Source organism: Heptranchias perlo, unplaced genomic scaffold (genome assembly GCF_035084215.1).
Source record: "Heptranchias perlo isolate sHepPer1 unplaced genomic scaffold, sHepPer1.hap1 HAP1_SCAFFOLD_134, whole genome shotgun sequence".
Taxonomy (NCBI): Eukaryota; Metazoa; Chordata; class Chondrichthyes; order Hexanchiformes; family Hexanchidae; genus Heptranchias; species Heptranchias perlo.
The window spans coordinates 1124605-1151633 of record NW_027138580.1 but is presented as its reverse complement, the minus strand read 5'-3'; the positions used below and the strand labels follow the sequence as shown (position 1 = coordinate 1151633).

Genomic DNA, 27029 nt, shown 5'->3' with positions numbered 1-27029 from the left:
CGCGCACTCGATGGTCCGGCGGCTCCCGTCCCCCCGCCCCGCCCCCCGGTCCTACCCGCCGCCTTTTTATTCCCGGTTTTCTTCTCCCGTTTCCACCGAGTCCGACTGAGCGACAAAACGACAGGCCCGAGGCTGCTCCCAGAATGCAGGGCGCGGCCTGGGGGAGCATGCGCAGTCTGAGCAGTGGGAAGAGATAGAGGGGTTTCTGGGGCGCGGGGGATTGTGGGGGCCCACCGCCGCCATTACTCGCGTTTTTTTTATCGCGCGCGGAACGGAGTCCAGAAATTACAGACTGAGGAATTCAGAGCCGGGATCCATCAGGGTGGGCGCTGGATGCGGAAGTCGGCCCCTCGCCTCCTGTGTCGGTCCATTTTGTGGCATCAGTTCGAGCCGGAGGAGAAGCTGCTGGGTTTCACCCCGAGGACTTCATTCCAGCCGCGACAGCCTGTCTGAGCCCAGTCGGGCCCAGATGTGGGTCTGTCAGGGGAGGTCGATTCTCGGGGACATTCGGCTGCTAATCTGACCCTGTCCGTACTGTACAATGTAAAAGAGTCTTGTTTTCGGAACGAGTATTTCCGTGGAGGCTTCTAATTTTCCATTTTTAGGAACACAGGAACAGGAGGAGGCCATTCAGCCCCTCGAGCCTGCTCCACCATTTGTTAAGATCATGGCTGATCTGTGATCGAACTCCAAAACCTGCCTTTGGCCCATATCCCTTAATACCTTTGATTGCCAAAAAGCTATCTATCTCAGATTTAAATTTAGCAATTGAGCTAGTATCAATTGCCATTTGCGGAAGAGAGTTCCAAACTTCCACCACCGTTTGTGTGTAGAAATGTTTTCTAATCTCACTCCTGAAAGGTCTGGCTCTAATTTTTAGACTGTGCCCCCGACTCCTAGAATCCCCAACCAACAGAAATAGTTTCTCTCTATCCACCCTATCTGTTCCCCTTAATATCTTATAAACTTCGATCAGATCACCCCTTAACCTTCTAAACTCCAGAGAATACAACGCCAATTTGTGTAATCTCTCCTGATAACTTAACCCTTGAAATCCGGGTATCATTCCAGTAAACCTACGCTGCACTTGCTCCATGGCCAACATGTCCTTCCGAAGGTGCGGTGCCCAGAACTGCTCACAGTACTCCAGGTGCGGTCTGACCAGGGTTTTGTGTCGCTGCAGCATAACTTCTGCCCACTTGTACTCCAGTTCTCTCGATATAAAGGCCAGCATTCCATTCGCCTTCTTGATTATTTTCTGCACCTGTTCATGACACTTCAATGATCTGTGTACCTGAACCCTGTAGAAACTTAATATTACTTATCAATATACAATGCATTAACACCCAAACAAGCAGTACAAAGAGAAACTTTATTGAACCCCGACTTGTACACAAGTGGAAGAGCACCTCAAGACAATGGTTGAGGGGACAACTTCGCCGAGTTAAAGAAACAGCTCACGTTTATACAATTTGGTAAACAACGCCCACCTGTTACAGAATATGGACGTACACGGACACTCTCCATTGGATCAGGTAGTTGGTCAATCAAATAGTGAGCCCGCCCTCGAGCATCCAGAGCCAGCTTGTTACCTTCCACGGAGGCATGAGAAAGTATCAGTCATCTGCTTTCTTCCCACATTCCTGTCTCTCATTATCAGTGGGATGTAGTTAGTCTCAAGGCCATATGGTCATTTATTCCTGAAGCTCGCTCCATCCCTTATCTCGGGGGGAGGACAGGCTGTATCGTCTGTGCGAGGCGACTTGCTCTTTCTAAATTAATTATCAACGTGAGAAACTCAAAATTACACAATTGTGCTTCTATGTGTACTTGTCCATGATGTGAGTGAAGTGAATTAATAGAGAGTTAATATGGTCAAGTATCCCTTCATGCACTTCCACACTATGAAGGCCTGGGTTCGGGTTTAGATGCACAGGGGCCAGAGGTGACCAAAAGTAGGGTCGCCGACAGGTCAGATGGGGGGGGGGGAGGAGCCAGAGCCGCGGGAATCGGGAAGTTGCAGGGGGGACATTGGGCCCCCCCCTTTATCCTGGGGCTGCTTTTGCACCTCCAGTAATATTTTGTTTTAAACCATCTTCTGTTTCATTGATAAACCCTTGAGGTTCCTGGAGGAAGCTGGAACTTGTGGTTCTGGACCGGCATTTTAAGCTTTGGCAGTAAAATGCTGGGGGTTTTGATTGTTCGATTGAGGCATTAGAGGGACAGTGGGGCCCTTTAAGATAATTGACAAAGGAGCCAGAGGGGGGAGAGGAGGAGGATTTTTTTTTACGCAGCGAGTTGTGATGATCTGGAACGCGCTGCCTGAAAGGGCGGTGGGAGCAGATTCAAACATCTTACATTAAATATTACAAATATACAAAAACATCACAGGTGTTAACAGTGGTGCTTCCAAACGAAACCATTTGCAAGGCAACAGGGAAAGAGCAGGGCAGTGGGATTAATTGGATCGTTCTTTCAAAGAGCCGGCACAGGCACGATGGGCCGAATGGCCTCCGATTCCATGAGGTTCCTGTTTTTGTGTGGGTTACGCTTAAAGGGACAGGCACAGTTTCAGCCCCTTCAGTACACGTGTATTTAAAGGGACAGGTAGTTAAAGGGACAGGTTGCTCTTCAGTTGCGGGTGACGTATTAAGGAAAGCAGTGCCCCCTCCTCTTCATGTTGAGTTAAACACTTAAATCTCCCCTTAACCTTCCCTGCTCTAAAGACAACAACCCCAGCTTCTCCAGTCTCTCCACATAACTGAAGTCCCTCATCCCTGGCACCATTCTAGTAAATCTCCTCTGCACCCTCGCCAAGGCCGTGACATCTTTCCTAAAGTCTGGCTCCCATATATTGGGTTCATTTCTGGAGGGATAGAATTGAAAAGCAGAGAAGTTATGTTAAACTTGTATAGAACCTTGGTCAGACCACACTTGGAGTACGGGGCACAGTTCTGGTCTCCATATTACAAAAAGGATATAGAGGCTCTGGAGAAGGTGCAAAAAAGATTCACAAGGATGACACCAGAACTGAGAGGTTAAACCTATCAGGAAAGATTGAACAGGCTGGGGCTCTTTTCTCTCGAGAAGAGACCTGATCGAGGTCTTTAAAATTCTGAAGGGATTCGAAAGGGGAGACGGAGAGAAGATGTTTCCACTTGTTAAGGGGAAGCTCGATAAACACATGAGGAAGAAAGGAATAGAAAGATATGCTGATAGGGTGAGATGAAGGGAGGAGGCTCGTGTGGAGCATAAACACCGGCATGGACCAGGTGGGCCGAATGGCCTGTTTCTGTGCTGTACATTCTATGTAATATGTAACAGGAACAAATGTATTAATTTTCCATCTACCTGCAGCGGGAAGGAGAAACACTATTTACTATCCAGGAACCAGTAAAAACACGGACCTCACCGTCTCTCACAAACTCCTTTGCCAATTATTTCCGTGGAAATGTTCACTCCAACCCTCAAAGAGCGTCACCTCACCGCAAGCAAAGTCGTGAGACCCGCCAGTCAGCAGAAACAAAGCACCTGGAAGGAAACCTCTTGAACTCAATTAAATGATTCCCCGTGGGTCAGGATCGAGCGTATTGTCCGAATGCAACTTTATTACACCGACACCAATCGTATAAGAACTATTACGGTGAGACAATAAACTCATACACACTGGTTTCCTGCAGGCCCAAGGTGATCCGGCCTGGCTTCTGGAGATTGGACTTCTGACCGTCCTGTCAGCTTAACAAACCAAAAGCCTTGCTGCTTGTTCTTAAATCATCCCCTTTAATGTGAGTCATCTCACATGATGCCCAGAATGTATATTGAAGTGAGATTCCTCCAGACCTCGACATAATGGCCGTGTTAATAGTTTAATTGCTTAAAGTTTAACTTGATGTCTCCTGCCTGGCAATACAAAGGGTCAGTCCATGTCCTGGGCATCCCAGACAGATAATGTGATGACTGGCGGGCCTCTGTTGTTCTCGCGAGCCTCTGATATTAACACATATCGAGATGTGATTAACTTTGATTGAGAACAAAGCAAATTCTAACATTGTAAATTCTAACAACTGCCAGAATGAACATGGTTCAGTCCTGGATGTGATTAACAGCAGCAATAACAGCAGAATCCAACCGCCTGCAGTCACTGGTGAACTCGCTGGTGTCTCAGCAGGTGGGACGACCGAGTGAATCCCTTCCCGCACACGGAGCAGGTGAACGGCCTCTCCCCGGTGTGAACTCGCTGGTGTACCAGCAGGCGGAATGACTGAGTGAATCCCTCCCCGCACACGGAGCAGGTGAACGGCCTCTCCCCGGTGTGACTGCGTCGATGAGTTTCCAGCTGGGATGGGTAATTGAATCTCTTCCCACAGTCCCCACATTTCCACGGTTTCTCCATGGTCCGGGTGTCCTTGTGTCTCTCCAGGTTGGACGATCAGTTGAAGCCTCGTCCACACACAGAACACGTGGATGGTTTCTCCCCGTTGTGAACGGTGCGATGTTTTTTTCAGGCTGTGTAACTGGTTAAAGCTCTTTCCACACTCAGTGCACTGGAACACTCTCACTCGGGTGTGTGTGTCTCGGTGATTTTCCACTCACACTGATGTTTGAAATCTTTTCCCACAGACACAACAGACAAACATTTCTCCTTCCACATTCAAAAAAATGAAGCCTTGAATCTGTGTTTGGAAATACAATGACACAAACATGATTCAATTTGTAAATTCAACCATTTAAAATCAAATAAAATGAATTTAATTCCTTTCTCTCAGTGATGTCTGGGCTGAGAATGAATGTTTGCGCCCGGTTACGCAGTGTGTCACTGGTTCTCCGCTCCAAATGCACCTCTTTCGGCTCACGGTATCATTTACACCTTGCGTTTCTGAACCCCATCTCAGAAATATCAGCAATTGGTGCGAACAATGGCGGGCAATCATACCCAGAATGCTCCACACACTAGAATATGGCCTATGTCAGCTGTGGCTCAGTGGGTATCACTCTGGCCTGAGTCAGAAGCACAAAATCTGGGCTGACACTTCAGTGCAGTACTGAGGGAGGGTCACACTGTCGGAGGGTCAGTACTGAGGGAGCACCGCACTGTCGGAGGGTCGGTACTGAGGGAGCTCCGTGCCGTCGGAGGGTCGGTACTGAGGGAGCGCCGCGCCGTCGAAGGGTCGGTACTGAGGGAGCGCCGCACTGTCGGAGGGTCGGTACGGAGGGAGGGTCACACTGTCGGAGGGTCAGTACCGAGGGAGCTCCTCGCCGTCGGAGGGTCAGTACTGAGGGAGCTCCGCGCCATCGGAGGGTCGGTACCGAGGGAGCTCCGAGCCGTCGGAGGGTCAGTACTGAGGGAGGTCCGCGCTGTCGGAGGGTCAGTACTGAGGGAGCGTCGCACTGTCGGAGGGTCAGTACTGAGGGAGGTCCGCGCTGTCGGAGGAGCCGTCCATCGGATGAGACGTTAAACCGAAGCCCCTGCCTGCCCCTCTCGGGGTGGACGCAAAAGATCCCGCGGCCACCACCGCAAAGGAGAGCAGGAGAGTTTCTCCCTCAACCGACCACCTCAAAAAACCAGATCACCTGCTCGGTGCTGCTTGTGGGATCCTGCTGTGCATTATGTTCTCATGCACTGGCTGCATTGCAACAGTGGCTGCAACTTCACCAGCAGCTGCTGGGCTGTGTGTGGGAGGGGGAGGGGGAGGGGGAGGGGGAGGGGCCCTGAGGATGGGACAGGCGCTGCTCGAATGCAACTCTTGCTTTGGCAGCTCTGGGGAATGGGGCGCAGTGCGCAGGCGCGGGGCTGGCGGCCGGAGCATGCGCGGTGCGGGTGCCGGAGCCTCACCGAGCGGATCGATTTTAATGGCGGCCGCGACCGACCGCCCGCCCGCCGGGGAGGTGAGGCGCGCACTCGATGGTCCGGCGGCTCCCGTCCCCCCGCCCCGCCCCCCGGTCCTACCCGCCGCCTTTTTATTCCCGGTTTTCTTCTCCCGTTTCCAGCGCGTCCGACTGAGCGACAAAACGACAGGCCCGAGGCTGCTCCCAGAATGCAGGGCGCGGCCTGGGGGAGCATGCGCAGTCTGAGCAGAGGGAAGAGATAGAGGGGTTTCTGGGGCGCGGGGGATTGTGGGGCCCACCGCCGCCATTACTCGCGTTTTTTTTCATGCGTCGGCCCAGACCCCATGGCAGGTTCGCTTCTCTGAAGGACATCAGTGAACCAGTTGGGTTTTTTCGACAATCGGCAGTTTCATGGTCACTTTTCTCTGGTGCCGGCCCCACAAGTTACCAGGTTAATGAGGCTCAATTTCACAACCTGCCTTTGTTTATTTGTGGGTTCTCTCTCACACTCCCCTTTTCCTGTTTTAAATTCATTTTACAGGGTATTAGAAGGGGAGGATTTGCAGACGGGAAACTCAAACCAAACCTCACGTCAAGATCTGACCGAGTCCCTCGATTCATCAGGACCTGAATATCATCGGCCATTGAATGTGGAAAGAAAAAGCACCAATCCCAGCAGTGAGAGACCGCACACGTGTTGTGTGTGTGGAGGAGGCTTCAGCCGATCATCAGGTCTGTCGAGAGACAATCGCAGTCACACCGGGGAGAAACCGTGGAAATGTGGGGACTGTGGGAAGGGATTCAGTTCCCCGTCGGAGCTGGAAATTCATCGACGCGCTCACACCGGGGAGAGGCCGTTCACCTGCTCCGTGTGTGGGAAGGGATTCACTCAGTCATCCCACCTTCTGACTCACCAGCGAGTTCACCTGTGATGCAGGGGTTGGATTCTGCTGTTAATCACATCCAGGACTGAACCATGTTCATTCTGACAGTTGGGGTTTGTTTCTGATGTTAATAATCCCTATAACTGGGCTGGAGTTTCATATTCTGGATAAAAGGCAAAGAAATCAGCTTTGCGTTGAACACACAGTGTGCTGCCTCTTTTTAATGTCGCTTAAGATACCACAAGTCCTTTTGAAGTGCAGTCCCTGTTGTTACGGGGCAGCCAGCTTGATCCCACAAACAGCAATGAGACGAGTGGCCGTTCAATCAAGTGTTTTTTTGCTGGTGTTGTTTGAAGCACGAATGTTGGTCCCAGGGCACCGGGAGAACTCCCCTGTGGACAGTATGTTGAGTGGTTGAGATCTCCTGAGATGAGATTGGAGCTAATTGATCTGTCGAAAGCAGTCCAGCAGATCACACGGACCAAGTGTTATCCAGAAAGACACTGACCTTCTGTATGATGGACCAGTCAGGAACTGGTCCAGCTCCCTCTTGAAGGCAGAGAGCCAACACCCACCCCACCAGCTGGTAACGTATTCTCGAGGCTCGGTACTCTCTGGGAAAAGAGGAACCGCCTCACATCCAGTCTATTCCTACTCTTCCATAGTTTAAACTCGTGTTCCCTGGTCCTCCCCAATCTGTTAAACTGGAATAATCGGATGCTATCCAGCCCTGTAATTATTTTCTCGGCCTCTATCCGGTCACCTCTCAGTCTACGCTGCTCGAAAGTGAAGAACAAAGGAAGAAAGACTTGCATTTATATTGCCTCAGGACGGCCCAAAGCCCTTTACAGCCAATGAAGTACTTTTTTGAAGTGTGGACACTGTTGTAATGTTGGAAACGCAGAAGTCAATTTGTGCACAGCAAGATCCCACAAACAGCAATGTGATAAATGACCAGATCATCTGTTTCTTTAGTGATGATGTGGAGATGCCGGTGATGGACTGGGGTGGACAAATGTATGAAGTCTTCCAACACCAGGTTATAGTCCAACAGCTTTATTTGGAATCACAAGCTTTCGGAGCTTTCCTCCTTCGTCAGGTGAGTGAACAATGCCTGGTGATTCCAGATAATCTTTCTCTGTAAGGTTTCTCTGTCTGAACCTCATCCACTCCTTTGATTTTCTCTGGCCTGAGATTATTTTGCAATAAAATATTACACTGTTTACTCCAATCCCAAATGAATCTTTGGTGCAAAATCAATCTTTCCGTGTCTCAAAGGTTCCACTTTTTAAAATCTCCAATTAAAAAACGCTGACAATTCCGACTGACCTGCATTTCACACAGAGTGGGACGCCCACAATCCACCAGAAAAAAACAGAGTCTGGTGGGCAATGTGGAATGTTGCCTGTCCCTGAAACAAGGGGAGAGAGCGAGAGAGACACCAGTCAGTGCAATGACAGTAACAAGGGGTGAGAGAGAGACACCAGTCAGTGTACTGACAGTAACAAGGGGTGAGAGAGAGACACCAGTCAGTGCACTGACAGTAACAAGGGGAGAGAGAGAGAGACACCAGTCTGTACTGACAGTAACAAGGGGAGAGTGAGAGACACCAGTCAGTGCACTGACAGGAACAAGGGGAGAGTGAGAGACACCAGTCAGTGTACTGACAGTAACAAGGGGAGAGAGAGAGAGACACCAGTCTGCACTGACAGTAACAAGGGGAGAGTGAGAGAGACACCAGTCAGTGTCCTGACAGCAACAAGGGGAGAGAGAGAGAGAGAGACACCAGTCAGTGTACTGACAGCAACAAGGGGAGAGAGAGAGTGAGAAACAACAGTCAGTGCACTGACAGTAACAAGGGGAGAGAGAGCGAGAGACACCAGTCAGTGTGCTGACAGTAACAAGGGGAGAGTGAGAGACACCAGTCAGTGTACTGACAGTAACAAGGGGAGAGTGAGAGAGACACCAGTCAGTGTACTGACAGTATCAAGGGGAGAGAGAGAGAGAGACACCAGTCAGCTCTGGGGAGAGAGTGTGGCAGTGGGATTAGTTTGGGAATTGATCCAGGGCTATGGGGAGAGAGTGGGGCAGTGGGATTAGTTTGGGGATTGATACAGGGCTATGGGGAGAGTGGGGCAGTGGGATTAGTTTGGGGATTGATACAGGGCTTTGGGGAGAGAGCGGGGCAGTGGGATTCGTTTGGGGATTGATACAGGGTTATGGGGAGAGAGTGAGGCAGTGGGATTAATTTGGGATTGATACAGGGCAATGGGGAGAGAGCGGGGCAGTGGGATTAATTTGGGATTGATACAGGGCTATGAGGAGAGAGCGGGGCAGTGGGATTAATTTGGGATTGATACACGGCTATGGGGAGAGAGAGGGGCAGTGGGATTAGTTTGGGGATTGATACAGGGCTATGGTGAGAAAGCGGGGCAGTGGGATTAGTTTGGGATTGAGACAGGGCTATGGGGGGAGAATGGGGCAGTGGGATTAGTTTGGGATTGAGACAGGGCTGTGGGGGGAGAGTGGGGCAGTGGGATTAGTTTGGGATTGATACAGGACTATGGGGAGAGAGTGGGGCAGTGGGATTAGTTTGGGATTGATACAGGGCTATGGGGAGAGAGTGGGGCAGACCCCTGGGGAACACCACTGTACACCTTCCTGCAGTCCGAAAAACAACCGTTCACCACTGCTCTCTGTTTCCTGTCACTTGGCCAATTTCCTATCCATGCTGCCACTGCCCCTTTTATTCCATGGGCTTCAACTTTGCTGACACTTTATCAAAGGCCTTTTGGAAGTCCATATCCACATGGACCGCATTGCCCTCATCAACCCTCTCTGTTACCTCAACAAAAAACTCAATCAGGTTAGTTAAACATGACTTTCCTTTGTTAACCCACACTTGTCCAAGTGACTATTAATTCTGTCCCGGATTATCGTTTCTAAAAGTTTCCCCACCACCGAGGTTAAACTGACTGGCCTGTCGTTGCTGGGTTTATCCTTACACCCATTTTTGAACAAGGGTGTAACATTTGCAATTCTCCAGTCCTCTGGCACCATCCCCATATCTGAAGATGATTGGAGGATTATGGCCAGCACCTCCGCAATTTCCACCCTTACTTCCCTCAGCAACCTCGGATGCATCCCATCCGGACTGAGTGACTGATCTACTTCAAGTACAGTCAGCCTTTCTGGTACCTCCTCTTTATCAATTTTTAGCCCATCCAGTATCTCAACGACATCCTCTTTTACTGTGACTTTGGCAGCATCTTGCTGCAATTGTACAGGGCTTTGGTGAGACCACACCTGGAGTACTGTGTGCAGTTTTGGTCTCCTTACCTAAGGAAGGATACACTTGCCTTGGAGGCGGTGCAGTGAAGGTTCACTGGATTGATTCCTGGGATGAGAGGGTTGTCCTATGAGGAGAGATTGAGTAGAATGGGCCTATATTCTCTGGAGTTCAGAGGAATGAGAGGTGGAAAATTGCTCAGGTATGTCCTGTCCACAAAAAGCAGGACAAATCCAATCGGCCAATTACCGCCCCATCAGTCTACTCTCAATCATCAGCAAAGTGATGGAAGGTGTCGTCGACAGTGCTATCAAGCGGCACTTACTCACCAATAACCTGCTCACCGATGCTCAGTTTGGGTTCCGCCAGGACCACTCGGCTCCAGACCTCATTACAGCCTCGGTCCAAACATGGACAAAAGAGCTGAATTCCAGAGGTGAGGTGAGAGTGACTGCCCTTGACATTGAGGCAGCATTTGACCGAGTGTGGCACCAAGGAGCCCCAGTAAAATTGAAGTCAATGGGAATCAGGGGGAAAACTCTCCAGGGGCCTCAAATCATACCGAGCACAAAGGAAGATGGTAGTGGTTGTTGGAGGCTGTAGGGGGTGGTGGTGTGTGTCAGCTTCACCTGACTACTGAGCGGTCTGAATCGCTCCCACTCCCTGGGTTCTAGACCTTGGACTTATTTGGGGGTTGTGACAAAGTGCAGCAGACAACTGGTTTTGGTGCAAGAAACTTTGACCTTTATTCAAGAGAGGAAATACAACACAACAATCTTAACGCTCTAATAAAATGGGGAACACTTCAGTGCACGCGAGGGAAATTACAGTCGGAAGGATACCTCACCCCTCCCAATCCCACTGTACGAGCTAGGTTGGACTCTGAAGGGCCAGAGATAATGCTCACCAAACGAAACCTTGACAGTAATTCACCCAGAGGTAAGTCAGAAATAGATTGTAGAGTGGAAACTTTGCGGATCTTCGGTTTTCTCCCGAGTTGGTTTTCTTTGGTCGCGGTGGCTCAATATTACCCGGTTGGTTGGTGGTAATATTCGGTTGGTTGTTTCGTAAGGCCCTTGTTGCCGCGAGGTGTCTGACGGTCACTGGGACTGTTGCTCTGGTTTCTTCTTGTGTGTCGGCCTGCTTCTAGAGCTGCTGACCTTCCCTGTCCAACTGCTTTCCTTGTTGTCTGCTGGAAACTGCTTTCCTTTCAGAGCAGGCAGAACAAAGACAAGCAGCCCACCAGAGCCAGCAAGACAGAGAGAGAGAGAGAGAGAGAGAGAGCTTTCGCCTTGTGATGTCTCTCTTACAATGGTCTGTTTAAAACAATTGTAAACAATTTTACAACACCAAGTTATAGTCCAGCAATTTTATTTTAAATTCACAAGCTTTCGGAGATTTTCTCCTTCCTCAGGCAAATGTTTCAAGATCTCCTTGAAGCCTACGCATTTATACATATTGAACAATAATACATGGTGTTTACAGACTGCCCCTGCAACTGCCCGTTGCCAAGGCAATCACCGTGTTCAGACAGAGAGGTGTTACCAGCAGAACCTCCGAATACACATTCAACAAAAAAACAAACAGGGAAAAAAAACAGAGAAAAAAAAAACACAGAGAGAGGCAGAAACATCCGGAAGGCAGAGAGAGCCAGCAAATGACCCATTATATTAAAAACAGATAACATTTGTTCGCTGGTGGGGTAACGTGTAGCGTGACATGAACCCAAGATCCCAGTTGAGGCCGTCCTCATGGGTGCGGAACTTGGCTATCAATTTCTGCTCGACGATTTTGCGTTGTCGTGTGTCTCGAAGGCCGCCTTGGAGTACGCTTACCCGAAGGTCGGTGGATGAATGTCCATGACTGCTGAAGTGTTCCCCGACTGGGAGGGAACCCTCCTGTTTGGCGATTGTTGCGCGGTGTCCGTTCATCCGTTGTCGCAGCGTCTGCATGGTCTCGCCAATGTACCATGCTCTGGGGCATCCTTTCCTGCAACGTATGAGGTAGACAACGTTGGCTGAGTCACAGGAGTATGAACCATGCACCTGGTGGGTGGTGTCATCTCGTGTGATGGTGGTATCTGTGTCGATGATCTGGCATGTCTTGCAGAGGTTACCGTGGCAGGGTTGTGTGGCGTCGTGGACGCTGTTCTCTTGAAAGCTAGGTAGTTTGCTGCGAACGATGGTCTGTTTGAGGTTGGGTGGCTGTTTAAAGGCGAGTAGTGGAGGTGTGGGGATGGCCATAGCGAGGTGTTTGTCCTCATTGATGACATGTTGAAGGCTGCGGAGAACATGGCGTAGTTTCTCCGCTCCGGGGAAGTACTGGACGACAAAGGGTACTCTGTTGGTTGCGTCCCGTGTTAGTCTCCTGAGGAGGTCTATGCGATTTTTTGCTGTGGCCCGTCGGAACTGTCGATCGATGAGTCGAGCGTCATATCCCGTTCTTACTAGGGCGTCTTTCAGCGTCTGTAGGTGTCCATCGCATTCCTCCTCGTCTGAGCAGACCCTGTGTATTCGCAGGGCCTGTCCATAGGGGATGGCCTCTTTGACGTGGTTAGGGTGGAAGCTGGAAAAGTGGAGCATCGTGAGGTTGTCCGTGGGCTTGCGGTAGAGTGAGGTGCTGAGGTGCCCGTCTTTGATGGAGATTCGTGTGTCCAAGAAAGAAACTGATTCTGAGGAGTAGTCCATGGTGAGCTTGATGGTGGGATGGAACTTGTTGATGTTATCGTGTAGTCTCTTTAGTGATTCCTCACCGTGGGTCCATAGAAAGAAAATGTCGTCGATGTATCTGGTGTATAGTGTTGGTTGGAGGTCTTGTGCAGTGAAGAAGTCCTGCTCGAACTTGTGCATGAAAATGTTGGCGTATTGGGGTGCGAATTTGGTCCCCATGGCTGTTCCGTGTGTTTGGGTAAAGAACTGGTTATCGAAGGTGAAGACATTGTGATCCAGGATGAAGCGGATGAGTTGTAGGATGGCTTCCGGAGATTGGCTGTTGTTGGTGTTGAGTATTGATGCTGTCGCAGCGATGCCGTCATCGTGGGGGATACTGGTGTATAGTGCCGAGACGTCCATCGTGGTGAGAAGTGTTCCTGGTTCAACTGGTCCGTGGGTACTGAGTTTTTGTAGGAAGTCTGTAGTGTCACGACAGAAGCTGGGGGTTCCCTGTACGATGGGTTTCAGGATGCCCTCGATGTATCCAGAGAGGTTCTCACACAGGGTTCCGTTGCCTGATACGATGGGACGTCCGGGTGTGTTGGCTTTGTGTATCTTTGGGAGGCAGTAGAAGTCTCCCACGCGGGGATTACGTGGGATGAGAATGCGTAGGATGCTTTGAAGGTCTGGATCGAAGGTCTTGATCAGTTTGTTGAGCTGGTGGGTGTGTTCTTTGGTCGGATCTGCGGGTAACCGTCTGTAGTGTTCCTGGTTGTCCAGTTGTCGGTATGCTTCTTTGCAATAGTCTGTTCTGTTCTGTATGACTATGGCTCCTCCTTTGTCCGCTGGTTTGATGACGATGTTGCGGTTGGTCTTGAGAGCGTTGATGGCGTTGCGTTGTGCTCGGGTGACATTCTGGACTGTCTTCTGAGTGCGGCTGATGAATCTGGCATTGACGCATTTCCTGACAGCTTGAGCATACATGTCCAGCTGAGGGCAGCGACCCTCCGGAGGAGTCCAGTTTGACTCTTTCCTCTTCGGTTGCTGTACCGCGGATCCCTCTGTCTGCTGTTCCGGATCGTCGATTGTCTCATTGGGTTCGCTGCTGAAATCTTGGGGTTTGTGGTAGAATTCCCGGAGCCTCATTCTCCTGATGAATTCCTCTGTGTCCGCCGCGAGACTAGTGGGGTCCATTTTGGTAGTGGGGCAGAAATTGAGCCCTCGGCTGAGAACTTCGATTTCGTCTGGTTGAAGGGTGTGGTCGGATAAATTGACAATAGACTTCCCTGTGGTTGCAACCGTGGTACCAGGGGAAGCTTGGTCGTTGCTGGTGGTGATGCCGAGTTTCTCAAGCTTCCTGCTCTTGGTTTTCATGTAGGCAGCGTAGTTCCGTTGCCTCGTCTGTTTGGCGGTATAACGTAGCTGGTCTGCTGTGTCCTGAGTACAGGTTGAGAGTATGGACTCTATCTTGGTTTCGAGGTTGTGGCGTCTGCTGTAGAGTTGGTGTATGAGATGGTTGCGGAGTGTGCGAGAGGTACGGCGGCAGAGTCTCTCAGCGTAATCCGAGTTGTATGTGGACTTGAGTGGGTTCGTGATCTGGAGTCCTTTCGGGATCTTGTCTGCTTTCTTGCAGCTCTGTAAAAACTTGATGTCTGTGTCTAAATGCGCGATCTTCTTGGATATCCTTTCCACTGTGAGCCGGCAGTTTGTGGTGTCGATGGTAGTCATGATGTGGAGATGCCGGTGATGGACTGGGGTTCACAATTGTAAACAATTTTACAACACCAAGTTATAGTCCAGCAATTTTATTTTAAATTCACAAGCTTTCGGAGATTTTCTCCTTCCTCAGGCAAATGTTTCAAGATCTCCTTGAAGCCTACGCATTTATACATATTGAACAATAAAACATGGTGTTTACAGACTGCCCCTGCAACTGCCCGTTGCCAAGGCAATCACCGTGTTCAGACAGAGAGGTGTTACCTGCAGAACCTCCGAATACACATTCAACAAAAAAACAAACAGGGAAAAAAAACAGAGAAAAAAAAACACAGAGAGAGGCAGAAACATCCGGAAGGCAGAGAGAGCCAGCAAATGACCCATTATATTAAAAACAGATAACATTTGTTCGCTGGTGGGGTAACGTGTAGCGTGACATGAACCCAAGATCCCGGTTGAGGCCGTCCTCATGGGTGCGGAACTTGGCTATCAATTTCTGCTCGATAATTTTGCGTTGTCGTGTGTCTCGAAGGCCGCCTTGGAGTACGCTTACCCGAAGGTCGGTGGATGAATGTCCATGACTGCTGAAGTGTTCCCCGACTGGGAGGGAACCCTCCTGTTTGGCGATTGTTGCGCGGTGTCCGTTCATCCGTTGTCGCAGCGTCTGCATGGTCTCGCCAATGTACCATGCTCTGGGGCATCCTTTCCTGCAACGTATGAGGTAGACAACGTTGGCTGAGTCACAGGAGTATGAACCATGCACCTGGTGGGTGGTGTCATCTCGTGTGATGGTGGTATCTGTGTCGATGATCTGGCATGTCTTGCAGAGGTTACCGTGGCAGGGTTGTGTGGCGTCGTGGACGCTGTTCTCTTGAAAGCTAGGTAGTTTGCTGCGAACGATGGTCTGTTTGAGGTTGGGTGGCTGTTTAAAGGCGAGTAGTGGAGGTGTGGGGATGGCCATAGCGAGGTGTTTGTCTGGTAACGGTAAATGCCACGGGTCATTTGCTGGCTCTCTCTGCCTTCCGGATGTTTCTGCCTCTCTCTGTGTTTTTTTTTCTCTGTTTTTTTTCCCTGTTTGTTTTTTTGTTGAATGTGTATTCGGAGGTTCTGCAGGTAACACCTCTCTGTCTGAACACGGTGATTGCCTTGGCAACGGGCAGTTGCAGGGGCAGTCTGTAAACACCATGTTTTATTGTTCAATATGTATAAATGCGTAGGCTTCAAGGAGATCTTGAAACATTTGCCTGAGGAAGGAGAAAATCTCCGAAAGCTTGTGAATTTAAAATAAAATTGCTGGACTATAACATGGAGAAAATCTTAGCAGCAGTGGGGGAGGAAGGGGAGGTTTTCATCCATAAGGTGAAAGCCCATTCCTCCGCAGAACCCCGGAGTGAGGGCAACCGGCAGGCCGACGTGCGAGCTAAGGAGGGTGCCCGCACAGGCACTTTCTGGGACCCATTTGGGTCCCGTCCTATCGCAGCAGTCACGGGTAGGAATGGGACACAGGGGAGTGCAGGGGTAGCTTTAACCCCAGACCTTAAGACGGTCCAAACCCAAGACCCCGTCCTCAAGGCAGTCCTCAGTGCAGTGGCAGAAGGGAAAAGGGTGGAGGGCCCTTACAGCACAGCAGCCCTCTCTGTAAAGGAGGGCATGCTGTTTAAGGGAGAGCAATGGGTAGTACCGCAGCAGCACAGGAGGGAATTCCTTCAACTGGCCCATGAGGGTCCAGGAGCGGGGCATCCCGGGCCTGAGACCACCTGGCAGCGGGTGGAACAGGCAGGATGGTGGCCAGGACTCAGGGAAGATGTCCGCGAGTTCTGTGCCAGCTGTCTGGTGTGTGCTGCTAACAACCCTGACCCCCACAAAAGGAAAGTACCTATGGGACACATCAGGAGGGTAGAGGGACCATGGCAGTCGATCCAGGTCGACGACATCGGGCCCCTACCCACCGCCCAGGGAGGCTATAAGTACTGCCTGGTCCTGGTGGATGTGTTCACAAAGTGGGTCGAAGCCTTCCCCTGTCGAACAGCCACGGCTATGAGCACAGCCAGGATCCTGGTCAGGGAGGTGTTTTCACGATGGGGGCTACCACAGTACGTGGAGTCCGACCAAGGGAGCCACTTTACTGGGCAGGTCATGCAGAATACCCTTATGGTACTTGGCATAGAGGGGAAATGGCACGTTGCACACAACCCACAGTCCTCAGGGATTGTAGAGAGGATGAACAGAACCTTGAAAGAAAGGCTGAGGAAAGAGACGGTAGACTCACCTCGAAAGTGGGTAGAAGTCTCACCGTTGGTCCTAATGGGGATCCGAGCCAGCCAGTCAAAAAGCACGGGGTATTCCCCACACGAGCTCATGACTGGTAGGGTTATGCGGACCCCCACCCATGTGCTAGCCCCGGTGCTCACGGAGGGTCAGCTCAGAGAGGTGAACCGGGACAGCTTCGTCAGGAATCTGTTTGAACACCTTAAACAGGTTCACTGGCAGGCTGCTAGCAACATGGGAAAACAGCATCGGAGTAACCGACTGCTGCTAGAACCCCGTACGCACCACGAGTGGGAGATAGGGGATCAGGTTATGGTTAGGAATTTTGCTCGGGTCGGCAGTCTAGAACCATTATACATGGGGCCCTACAGCATTGTAGATAAGGCAAGCCCCATGGGATACGCCATAAAGCTGCCGAGGCGCACCAAATGGTTCCACATTAACCAATGGAAGTTGTTTAAATCCGAGAGAAGGGAACAGCCAGTTGGGGCAAGGTCTGAGGATAAAAATCCTCAGCCTGCAGCAGGAGCAAACTCCCAGACTGCACAAGCAGGTGCAGTGGCTTGTTTTAAGGGAAGGGCCATCCCACCCACCGTTTGGGACACTCCCCCGCTCATCTGGGACTCAGACGAGGTGGGACCTGAGGGCAGAGAGTTACCTGCCCCTGACATAGGTTTAGAAGAGGTACAGCCTGAGGGCAGAAATCCCCAGCCAGCGGCAGTGGAGATTCCACAGACCGCACAAGAGGGGACAGTGGCTCGAGTTAAAGACTCACCAGCCAGAAAACCCCCACCAGCCAGCGTCCCGAGAAGGCCCCCACGAACGCCACGGCCAAAGAAACCGTGGTCACCGGCTCCCCAGTTTAAAAGGGCAGCCCCTCAAGTCAGGGATCGATCTGAGGACAGAGGTCCCCAGCCAGCAGCCGCAGGCTGCGAGGGACCAAAGGTCCAGGACAGGGCGGCCACACCGAAGGGAGTAGTGTACTGTAGCCCGAACAGGGATTAGCCTGGCCGCCCGGGGACGGGCGGCGGATGTGCATAGCTTCTGTCATTTAATTTTGAGATTGTTAAGTTTGGGTGTTTTAGTTAAATTTTATATCAGGTGGTTGGTAGTTTAAGTATTATTGTTTACCGTGTATTATTTTTCTATGTATGGACCGTATTTTCCAAGTGGTGCAGGGGTGTTGGACCCCCTCCGTGCTTGGATATGAATGTAACTGAATTCTTACCTGTGTCTGCATCTGAACACTACACCTAAAGGGGAATGTATGTTTTGGGTCTGAGATAGGTAAACTACAGGGGAAGGTTGGCTCTCGAGGATCGAGAATTTTGCTCACCTTTTACCAGTATGATATTTGAAGCAAGGTTAAAGTATCACAGGGGGGAGTGTAAGATTCTCAAAATTCACAGATCCCCCAAAAAACTCAGAGAAAAACCCTAAAGAAATTCACCTTTTCCCTGAGTATGGAAAACTTTGGCCCCTGACTAAAATCCTAAGATGGAAGGATAGGTGAGAGGTCACCAGACGAATCCACAACCCACACGTGGAAGGTGGGAGAATTACTGCTTCAGACATGTCTCTGTTTTAATGCAAAACTGTAAACAATTTTACAACGCCAAGTTATAGTCCAGCAATTTTATTTTAAATTCACAAGCTTTCGGAGGCTGCCTCCTTCCTCAGGTGAACGATGTGAAGGAGGTAGCCTCTGAAAGCTTGTGAATTTAAAATAAAATTGCTGGACTATAACTTGGTGTTGTAAAATTGTTTACAATTGTCAACCCCAGTCCATCACCGGCATCTCCACATCATTAATGCAAAACGGACAGCAGGGGGTCGACAATCACTCCCATTGAAAGAGGCAACTTTTCCAGACATGGTGGGGCCATGCTTTTGTTTTAAAGCAAAACCATCAACACCTCGGACGTTGGATACAAAAAGAAGCCTCATGTGACCAGCTCTAAATCAGAATTAAAACAATGACCCATTGGGAGAAGCAATTTGCAATCTGATTGGGACCATCAAAAAACCATCAAAGAACTTTGTAAGAACTGTTTTAAACAGACCATTGTCAGAGAGACATCCACAAGGCGAAAGCTCTCTCTCTCTCTCCCTCTCTCTCTGTCTTGCTGGCTCTGGTGGGCTGCTTGTTTTTGTTCTGCCTGCTCTGAAAGGAAAGCAGTTTCCAGCAGACAACAAGGAAAGCAGTTGGACAGGGAAGGTCAGCAGCTCTAGAAGCAGGCCGACACACAAGAAACCAGAGCAACAGTCCCAGTGACCGTCAGACACCTCGCGGCAACAAGGGCCTTACGAAACAACCAACCGAATATTACCACCAACCAACCGGGTAATATTGAGCCACCGCGACCAAAGAAAACCAACTCGGGAGAAAACCGAAGATCCGCAAAGTTTCCACTCTACAATCTATTTCTGACTTACCTCTGGGTGAATTACTGTCAAGGTTTCGTTTGGTGAGCATTATCTCTGGTCCTTTAGAGTCCAACCTAGCTCGTACAGTGGGATTGGGAGGGGTGAGGTATCCTTCCGACTGTAATTTCCCTCGCGTGTACTGAAGTGTTCCCCATTTTATTAGACAGTACTCCAGGTGTGGTCTCACCAAAGCCCTGTACAATTGCAGCAAGATGCTGCCAAAGTCACAGTAAAAGAGGATGTCGTTGAGATACTGGATGGGCTAAAAATTGATAAAGAGGAGGTACCAGAAAGGCTGACTGTACTTGAAGTAGATCAGTCACTCAGTCCGGATGGGATGCATCCGAGGTTGCTGAGGGAAGTAAGGGTGGAAATTGCGGAGGTGCTGGCCATAATCCTCCAATCATCTTCAGATATGGGGATGGTGCCAGAGGACTGGAGAATTGCAAATGTTACACCCTTGTTCAAAAATGGGTGCAAGGATAAACCCAGCAACTACAGGCCAGTCAGTTTAACCTCGGTGGTGGGGAAACTTTTAGAAACCACAATCCGGGACAGAATTAATAGTCACTTGGACAAGTGTGGATTAATAAAGGAAAGTCATGTTTAACTACCCTGATTGAGTTTTTTGTTGAGGTAACAGAGAGGGTTGATGAGGGCAATTCGGTCCATGTGGATATGGACTTCCACAAGGCCTTTGATAAAGTGTCAGCAAAGTTGAAGCCCATGGAATAAAAGGGGCAGTGGCAGCATGGATAGGAAATTGGCGAAGTGACAGGAAACAGAGAGTAGTGGTGAACGGTTGTTTTTTGGACTGGAGGAAGGTGTACAGTGGTGTTCCCCAGGGGTCTGCCCCACTCTCCCCCCACAGCCCTGTATCAATCCCAAACTAATCCCTCTGCCCCACTCTCTCCCCATAGCCCTGTATCAATCCCAAACTAATCCCACTGCCCCACTCTCTCCCCATAGCCCTGTATCAATCCCAAACTAATTTCCCCATAGCCCTGTATCAATCCCAAACTAATCCCACTGCCCCATTCTCTCCCCATAGCCCTGCATCAATCCCAAATTAATCCCACTGCCCTGCTCTCTCCCCACAGCCCTCTCTCAATCCCAAACTTATGCCACTGCCCTGCTCTCCCCCCACAGCCCTGTATCAATCCCAAACTAATCCCACTGCCCCATTCTCTCCCCATAGCCCTGTATCAATCCCAAATTAATCCCACTACCCCGCTCTCGACCCATAGCCCTGTATCAATCCCAAATTAATCCCACTACCCCGCTCTCGACCCATAGCCCTGTATCAATCCCAAACTAATCCCACTGCCCCATTCTCCCCCCATAGCCCTGTCTCAATCCCAAACTAATCCCACTGCCCCGCTTTCTCACCATAGCCCTGTATCAATCCCCAAACTAATCCCACTGCCCCGCTCTCTCCCCATAGCCGTGTATCAATCCCAATTTAATCCCACTGCCCCGCTCTCTCCCCATAGCCCTGTATCAATCCCAATTTAATCCCACTGCCCCGCTCTCTCCTCATAGCCCTGTATCAATCCCAAATTAATCCCACTGCCCCGCTCTCTCCCCATCACCCTGTATCAATCCCAAATTAATCCCACTGCCCCGCACTCTCCCCATAACCCTGTATCAATCCCCAAACTAATCCCACTGCCCCACTCTCTCCCCATAGCCCTGGATCAATCCCCAAACTAATCCCACTGCCCCACTCTCTCCCCATAGCTGACTGGTGTCTCTCTCTCTCTCTCCCCTTGTTACTGTCAGTACACTGACTGGTGTATCTCTCACTCTCCCCTTGTTACTGTCAGTACACTGACTGGTGTCTCTCACTCTCTCTCTCTCCCCTTGTTACTGACAGTACACTGACTGGTGTCTCTCACTCTCTCTCTCTCCCCTTGTTACAGTCAGTGCACTGACTGGTGTTTCTCACTCTCTCTCTCCCCTTGTTACTGTCAGTACACTGACTGGTGTCTCTCTCTCTCTCCCCTTGTTACTGTCAGTACACTGACTGGTGTCTCTCTCTCTCTCTCCCCTTGTTACTGTCAGTACACTGACTGGTGTCTCTCACTCTCCCCTTGTTACTGTCAGTACACTGACTGGTGTCTCTCTCTCTCTCTCCCCTTGTTACTGTCAGTACACTGACTGGTGTCTCTCTCTCTCTCTCCCCTTGTTACTGTCAGTACACTGACTGGTGTCTCTCACTCTCCCCTTGTTACTGTCAGGACAGACTGGTGTCTCTCTCTCTCTCTCTCTCTCCCCTTGTTACTGTCAGCACACTGACTGGTGTCTCTCTCTCACCCCTTGTTACTGTCAGTACACTGACTGGTGTCTCTCACTCTCTCTCTCTCTCTCTCACCCCTTGTTACTGTCAGTACACTGACTGGTGTCTCTCTCTCTCTCCCCTTGTTAATGTCAGTACACTGACTGGTGTCTCTCTCTCTCTCTCCCCTTGTTTCAGGGACAGGCAACATTCCACATTGCCCACCAGACTCTGTTTTTTTCTGGTGGATTGTGGGCGTCCCACTCTGTGTGAAATGCAGGTCAGTCGGAATTGTCAGCGTTTTTTAATTGGAGATTTTAAAAAGTGGAACCTTTGAGACACGGAAAGATTGATTTTGCACCAAAGATTCATTTGGGATTGGAGTAAACAGTGTAATATTTGATTATAAAATAATCTCAGGCCAGAGATAATCAAAGCAATCAAAGGAGTGGATGGGGTTCAGACAGAGAAACCTTACAGAGAAAGATTATCTGTAATCACCAGGCATTGTTCTCTGACTATTTATGCTGTGCATTTACGGAATCCCACACTCACCTGACGAAGGAGGAAAGCTCCGAAAGCTTGTGATTCCAAATAAAGCTGTTGGACTATAACCTGGTGTTGGAAGACTTCATACATTTGTCCACCCCAGTCCATCACCGGCATCTCCACATCATCACTAAAAAAACAGATGATCTGGTCATTATCACATTGCTGTTTGTGGGATCTTGCTGTGCGCAAATTGACTTCTGCGTTTCCAACATTACAACAGTGTCGACACTTCAAAAAAGTACTTCATTGGCTGTAAAGGGCTTTGGGCCGTCCTGAGGCTATATAAATGCAAGTCTTTCTTCCTTTGTTCTTTACTTTCGAGCAGCGTAGACTGAGAGGTGACCGGATAGAGGCCGAGAAAATAATTACAGGGCTGGATAGCATCCGATTATTCCAGTTTAACAGATTGGGGAGGACCAGGGAACACGAGTTTAAACTATGGAAGAGTAGGAATAGACTGGATGTGAGGCGGTTCCTCTTTTCCCAGAGAGTACCGAGCCTCTGGAATACGTTACCAGCTGGTGGGGTGGGTGCTGGCTCTCTGCCTTCAAGAGGGAGCTGGACTGGTTCCTGACTGGTCCATCATATAGAAGGTCAGTGTCTTTCTGGATAACACTTGGTCCGTGTGATCTGCTGGACTGCTTTCGACAGATCAATTAGCTCCAATCTCATCTCAGGAGATCTCAACCACTCAACATACTGTCCACAGGGGAGTTCTCCCGGTGCCCTGGGACCAACATTCGTGCTTCAAACAACACCAGCAAAAAAACACTTGATTGAACAGCCACTCGTCTCATTGCTGTTTGTGGGATCAAGCTGGCTGCCCCGTCACAACAGGGACTGCACTTCAAAAGGACTTGTCTTATCTTAAGCGACATTAAAAAGAGGCAGCACACTGTGTGTTTAACGCAAAGCTGATTTCTTTGGCTTTTATCCAGAATATTAAACTCCAGGCCAGTTATAGGGATTATTAACATCAGAAACAAACGCCAACTGTCAGAATGAACATGGTTCAGTCCTGGATGTGATTAACAGAAGAATCCAAGCCCTGCAGTCACAGGTGAACTCGCTGGTGAGTCAGAAGGTGGGATGACTGAGTGAATCCCTTCCCACACACGGAGCAGGTGAACGGCCTCTCCCCGGTGTGAGCGCGTCGATGAGTTTCCAGCTCTGACGGGGAACTGAATCCCTTCCCACAGTCCCCACATTTCCACGGTTTCTCCCCGGTGTGACTGCGATTGTCTCTCGACAGACCTGATGATCGGCTGAAGCCTCCTCCACACACACAACACGTGTGCGGTCTCTCACTGCTGGGATTGGTGCTTTTTCTTTCCACATTCAAAGGCCGATGATATTCAGGTCCAGATGAATCGAGGGACTCGGTCAGATCTTGACGTGAGGTTTGGTTTGAGTTTCCCGTCTGCAAATCCTCCCCTTCTAATACCCTGTAAAATGAATTTAAAACAGGAAAAGGGGAGTGTGAGAGAGAACCCACAAATAAACAAAGGCAGGTTGTGAAATTGAGCCTCATTAACCTGGTAACTTGTGGGGCCGGCACCAGAGAAAAGTGACCATGAAACTGCCGATTGTGGTAAAAACCCAACTGGTTCACTGATGTCCTTCAGAGAAGCGAACCTGCCATGGGGTCTGGGCCGACACATGAAAAAAAAACGCGAGTAATGGCGGCGGTGGGCCCCCACAATCCCCCGCGCCCCAGAAACCCCTCTATCTCTTCCCTCTGCTCAGACTGCGCATGCTCCCCCAGGCCGCGCCCTGCATTCTGGGAGCAGCCTCGGGCCTGTCGTTTTGTCGCTCAGTCGGACTCGGTGGAAACGGGAGAAGAAAACCGGGAATAAAAAGGCGGCGGGTAGGACCGGGGGGCGGGGCGGGGGGACGGGAGCCGCCGGACCATCGAGTGCGCGCCTCACCTCCCCGGCGGGCGGTCGGTCGGTCGCGGCCGCCATTAAAATCGATCCGCTCGGTGAGGCTCCGGGACCCGCACCGCGCATGCTCCGCCCGCCAGCCCCGCGCCTGCGCACTGCGCCCCATTCCCCAGAGCTGCCAAAGCAAGAGTTGCATTCGAGCAGCGCCTGTCCCATCCTCAGGGCCCCTCCCCCTCCCCCTCCCCCACACAGCCCAGCAGCTGCTGGTGAAGTTGCAGCCACTGTTGCAATGCAGCCAGTGCATGAGAACATAATGCACAGCAGGATCCCACAAGCAGCACCGAGCAGGTGATCTGGTTTTTTGAGGTGGTCGGTTGAGGGAGAAACTCTCCTGCTCTCCTTTGCGGTGGTGGCCGCGGGATCTTTTGCGTCCACCCCGAGAGGGGCAGGCAGGGGCTTCGGTTTAACGTCTCATCCGATGGACGGCTCCTCCGACAGTGCGGCGCTCCCTCAGTACTGACCCTCCGACAGTGTGACCCTCCCTCGGTACCGACCCTCCGACAGTGTGACGCTCCCTCAGTACTGACCCTCCGACAGTGTGACCCTCCCTCAGTACCGACCCTCCGACGGCGCGGAGCTCCCTCAGTACTGACCCTCCGACAGTGCGGCGGTCCCTCAGTACCGACCCTCCGACAGTGCGACGCTCCCTCAGTACCGACCCTCCGACAGTGCGGCGGTCCCTCAGTACCGACCCTCCGACAGTGCGACGCTCCCTCAGTACCGACCCTCCGACGGTGCGGCGCTCCCTCAGTACCGACCCTCCGACGGCGCGGCGCTCCCTCAGTACCGACCCTCCGACGGCACGGAGCTCCCTCGGTACTGACCCTCCGGCAGCACGGCGCTCCCTCGGTACTGACCCTCCGACAGTGTGACGCTCCCTCAGTGCTGCACTGAAGTGTCAGCCTTGATTTTGTGCTTCTGACTCAGGCGAGAGTGATACCCACTGAGCCACAACTGACATAGGCCATATTCGAGTGTGTGGAGCATTCTGGGTATGATTGCCCGCCATTGTAATCACCAATTGCTGATATTTCTGAGATGGGGTTTAGAAACGCAAGGTGTAAATGATACCGTGAGCCGAAAGAGGTGCATTTGGAGTGGAGAACCAGTGACACACTGCGTAACCGGGCGCAAACATTCATTCTCAGCCCAGACATCACTGAGAGAAAGGAATAAACTTCATTTTATTTGATTTTAAATGGTTTAATTTCCAAATTGAATCATGTTTGTGTCATTCTGTTTCCCAACACAGATTCAAGGCTTCATTTTTTTGAATGTGGAAGGAGAAATGTTTGTCTGTTGTGTCTGTGGGAAAAGATTTCAAACATCAGTGTGAGTGGAAAATCACCGAGACACACACACCCGAGTGAGAGTGTTCCAGTGCACTGAGTGTGGAAAGAGCTTTAACCAGTCACACAGCCTGAAAAAACATCGCACCGTTCACAGCGGGGAGAAACCGTCCACGTGTTCTGTGTGTGAACGAGGCTTCAACTGATCATCCAACCTGGAGAGACACAAGGACACCCGGACCACGGAGAAACCGTGGAAATGTGGGGACTGTGGGAATGGATTCATTTCCCCATCCCAGCTGGAAACTCATCGACGCAGTCACACCGGGGAGAGGCCGTTCACCTGCTCCGTGTGTGGGAAGGGATTCACTTCTTCATCCAACCTGCTGACGCACCAGCGAGTTCACACCGGGGAGAGGCCGTTCACCTGCTCCGTGTGTGGGAAGGGATTCACTCGTTCATCCCACCTGCTGACACACCAGCGAGTTCACACCGGGGAGAGGCCGTTCACCTGCTCCGTGTGTGGGGAGAGATTCACTCTGCGCTGCATCCTGCTGACACACGAGCGAGTTCACTCTGGGGAGAGGCCGTTCACCTGCTCCGTGTGCGGGAAAGGATTCAATCGGTCGTCCCGCCTGCTGGCACACCAGCGAGTTCACACCGGGGAGAGGCCATTCACCTGCTCCGTGTGTGGGAAGGGATTCACTCAGTTATCCATCCTGCTGAGACACCAGCGAGTTCACACCGGGGAGAGGCCGTTCATCTGCTCCGTGTGTGGAGAGGGATTCACTTGTTCATCCCACCTGCTGACACACCAGCGAGTTCACACCGGGGAGAGGCCGTTCACCTGCTCCGTGTGTGGGAAGGGATTCACTCGGTCGTCTTACCTGGTGAGACACCAGCGAGTTCACACCGGGGAGAGGCCGTTCACCTGCACCGTGTGCGGGAAGGGATTCACTCAGCGCTCCCACCTGTTGACACACCAGCGAGTTCACACCGGGGAGAGGCCGTTCACCTGCTCCGTGTGTGGGAAGGGATTCACTCGGTCGTCCTACCTGTTGACACACCAGCGAGTTCACCAGTGACTGCAGGCGGTTGGATTCTGCTGTTATTGCTGCTGTTAATCACATCCAGGACTGAACCGTGTTCATTCTGGCAGTTGTTAGAATTTACAATGTTAGAATTTGCTTTGTTCTCAATCAAAGTTAATCACATCTCGATATGTGTTAATATCAGAGGCTCGCAAGAACAACAGAGGCCCGCCAGTCATCACATTATCTATCTGGGATGCCCAGGACATAGACTGTCCCTTTGTATTGCCAGGCAGGAGACATCAAGTTAAACTTTAAACAATTAAACTATTAACACGGCCATTATGTCGAGGTCTGGAGGAATCTCACTTCAATATATATTCTGGGCATCATGTGAGATGACTCACATTAAAGGGGATGATTTAAGAACAAACAGCAAGGCTTTTGGTTTGTTAAGCTGACAGGACGGTCAGAAGTCCAATCTCCAGAAGCCAGGCCGGATCACCTTGGGCCTGCAGGAAACCAGTGTGTATGAGTTTATTGTCTCACCGTAATAGTTCTTATACGATTGGTGTCGGTGTAATAAAGTTGCATTCGGACAATACGCTCGATCCTGACCCACGGGGAATCATTTAATTGAGTTCAAGAGGTTTCCTTCCAGGTGCTTTGTTTCTGCTGACTGGCGGGTCTCACGACTTTGCTTGCGGTGAGGTGACGCTCTTTGAGGGTTGGAGTGAACATTTCCACAGAAATAATTGGCAAAGGAGTTTGTGAGAGACGGTGAGGTCCGTGTTTTTACTGGTTCCTGGATAGTAAATAGTGTTTCTCCTTCCCGCTACAGGTAGATGGAAAATTAATACATTTGTTCCTGTTAC

General features: G+C 50.7%; 1 protein-coding gene, 1 long non-coding RNA gene and 1 pseudogene across 4 annotated transcripts in view; 2 read left to right on the top strand and 1 right to left on the bottom strand.

Moving 5' to 3' along the window:
* LOC137308609 (zinc finger protein 850-like) overlaps nucleotides 1-27029 on the bottom strand; it is a 79809-nt gene that overhangs the window by 36746 nt on the left and 16034 nt on the right. Inside the window, exon 3 of the mRNA XM_067977228.1 lies at nucleotides 4143-4316. Within this exon, the coding sequence (XP_067833329.1) occupies nucleotides 4143-4316 (174 nt within the window). The remainder of the gene's footprint in view (nucleotides 1-4142; nucleotides 4317-27029) is intronic.
* The window catches only part of LOC137308612 (uncharacterized), a 65665-nt gene that overhangs the window by 24369 nt on the left and 14267 nt on the right, over nucleotides 1-27029 (top strand). For 2 of the 3 annotated variants that reach the window (XR_010959575.1, XR_010959574.1), the window contains exon 5: nucleotides 7686-7809. This is a non-coding gene — a long non-coding RNA (uncharacterized lncRNA). Of the gene's footprint in view, nucleotides 1-5801; nucleotides 5887-6367; nucleotides 7810-27029 lie in introns of those variants that run through there. The other variant, XR_010959577.1, reaches the window with a different exon arrangement.
* Nucleotides 23579-26758, top strand: LOC137308581 (zinc finger protein 16-like; annotated as a pseudogene).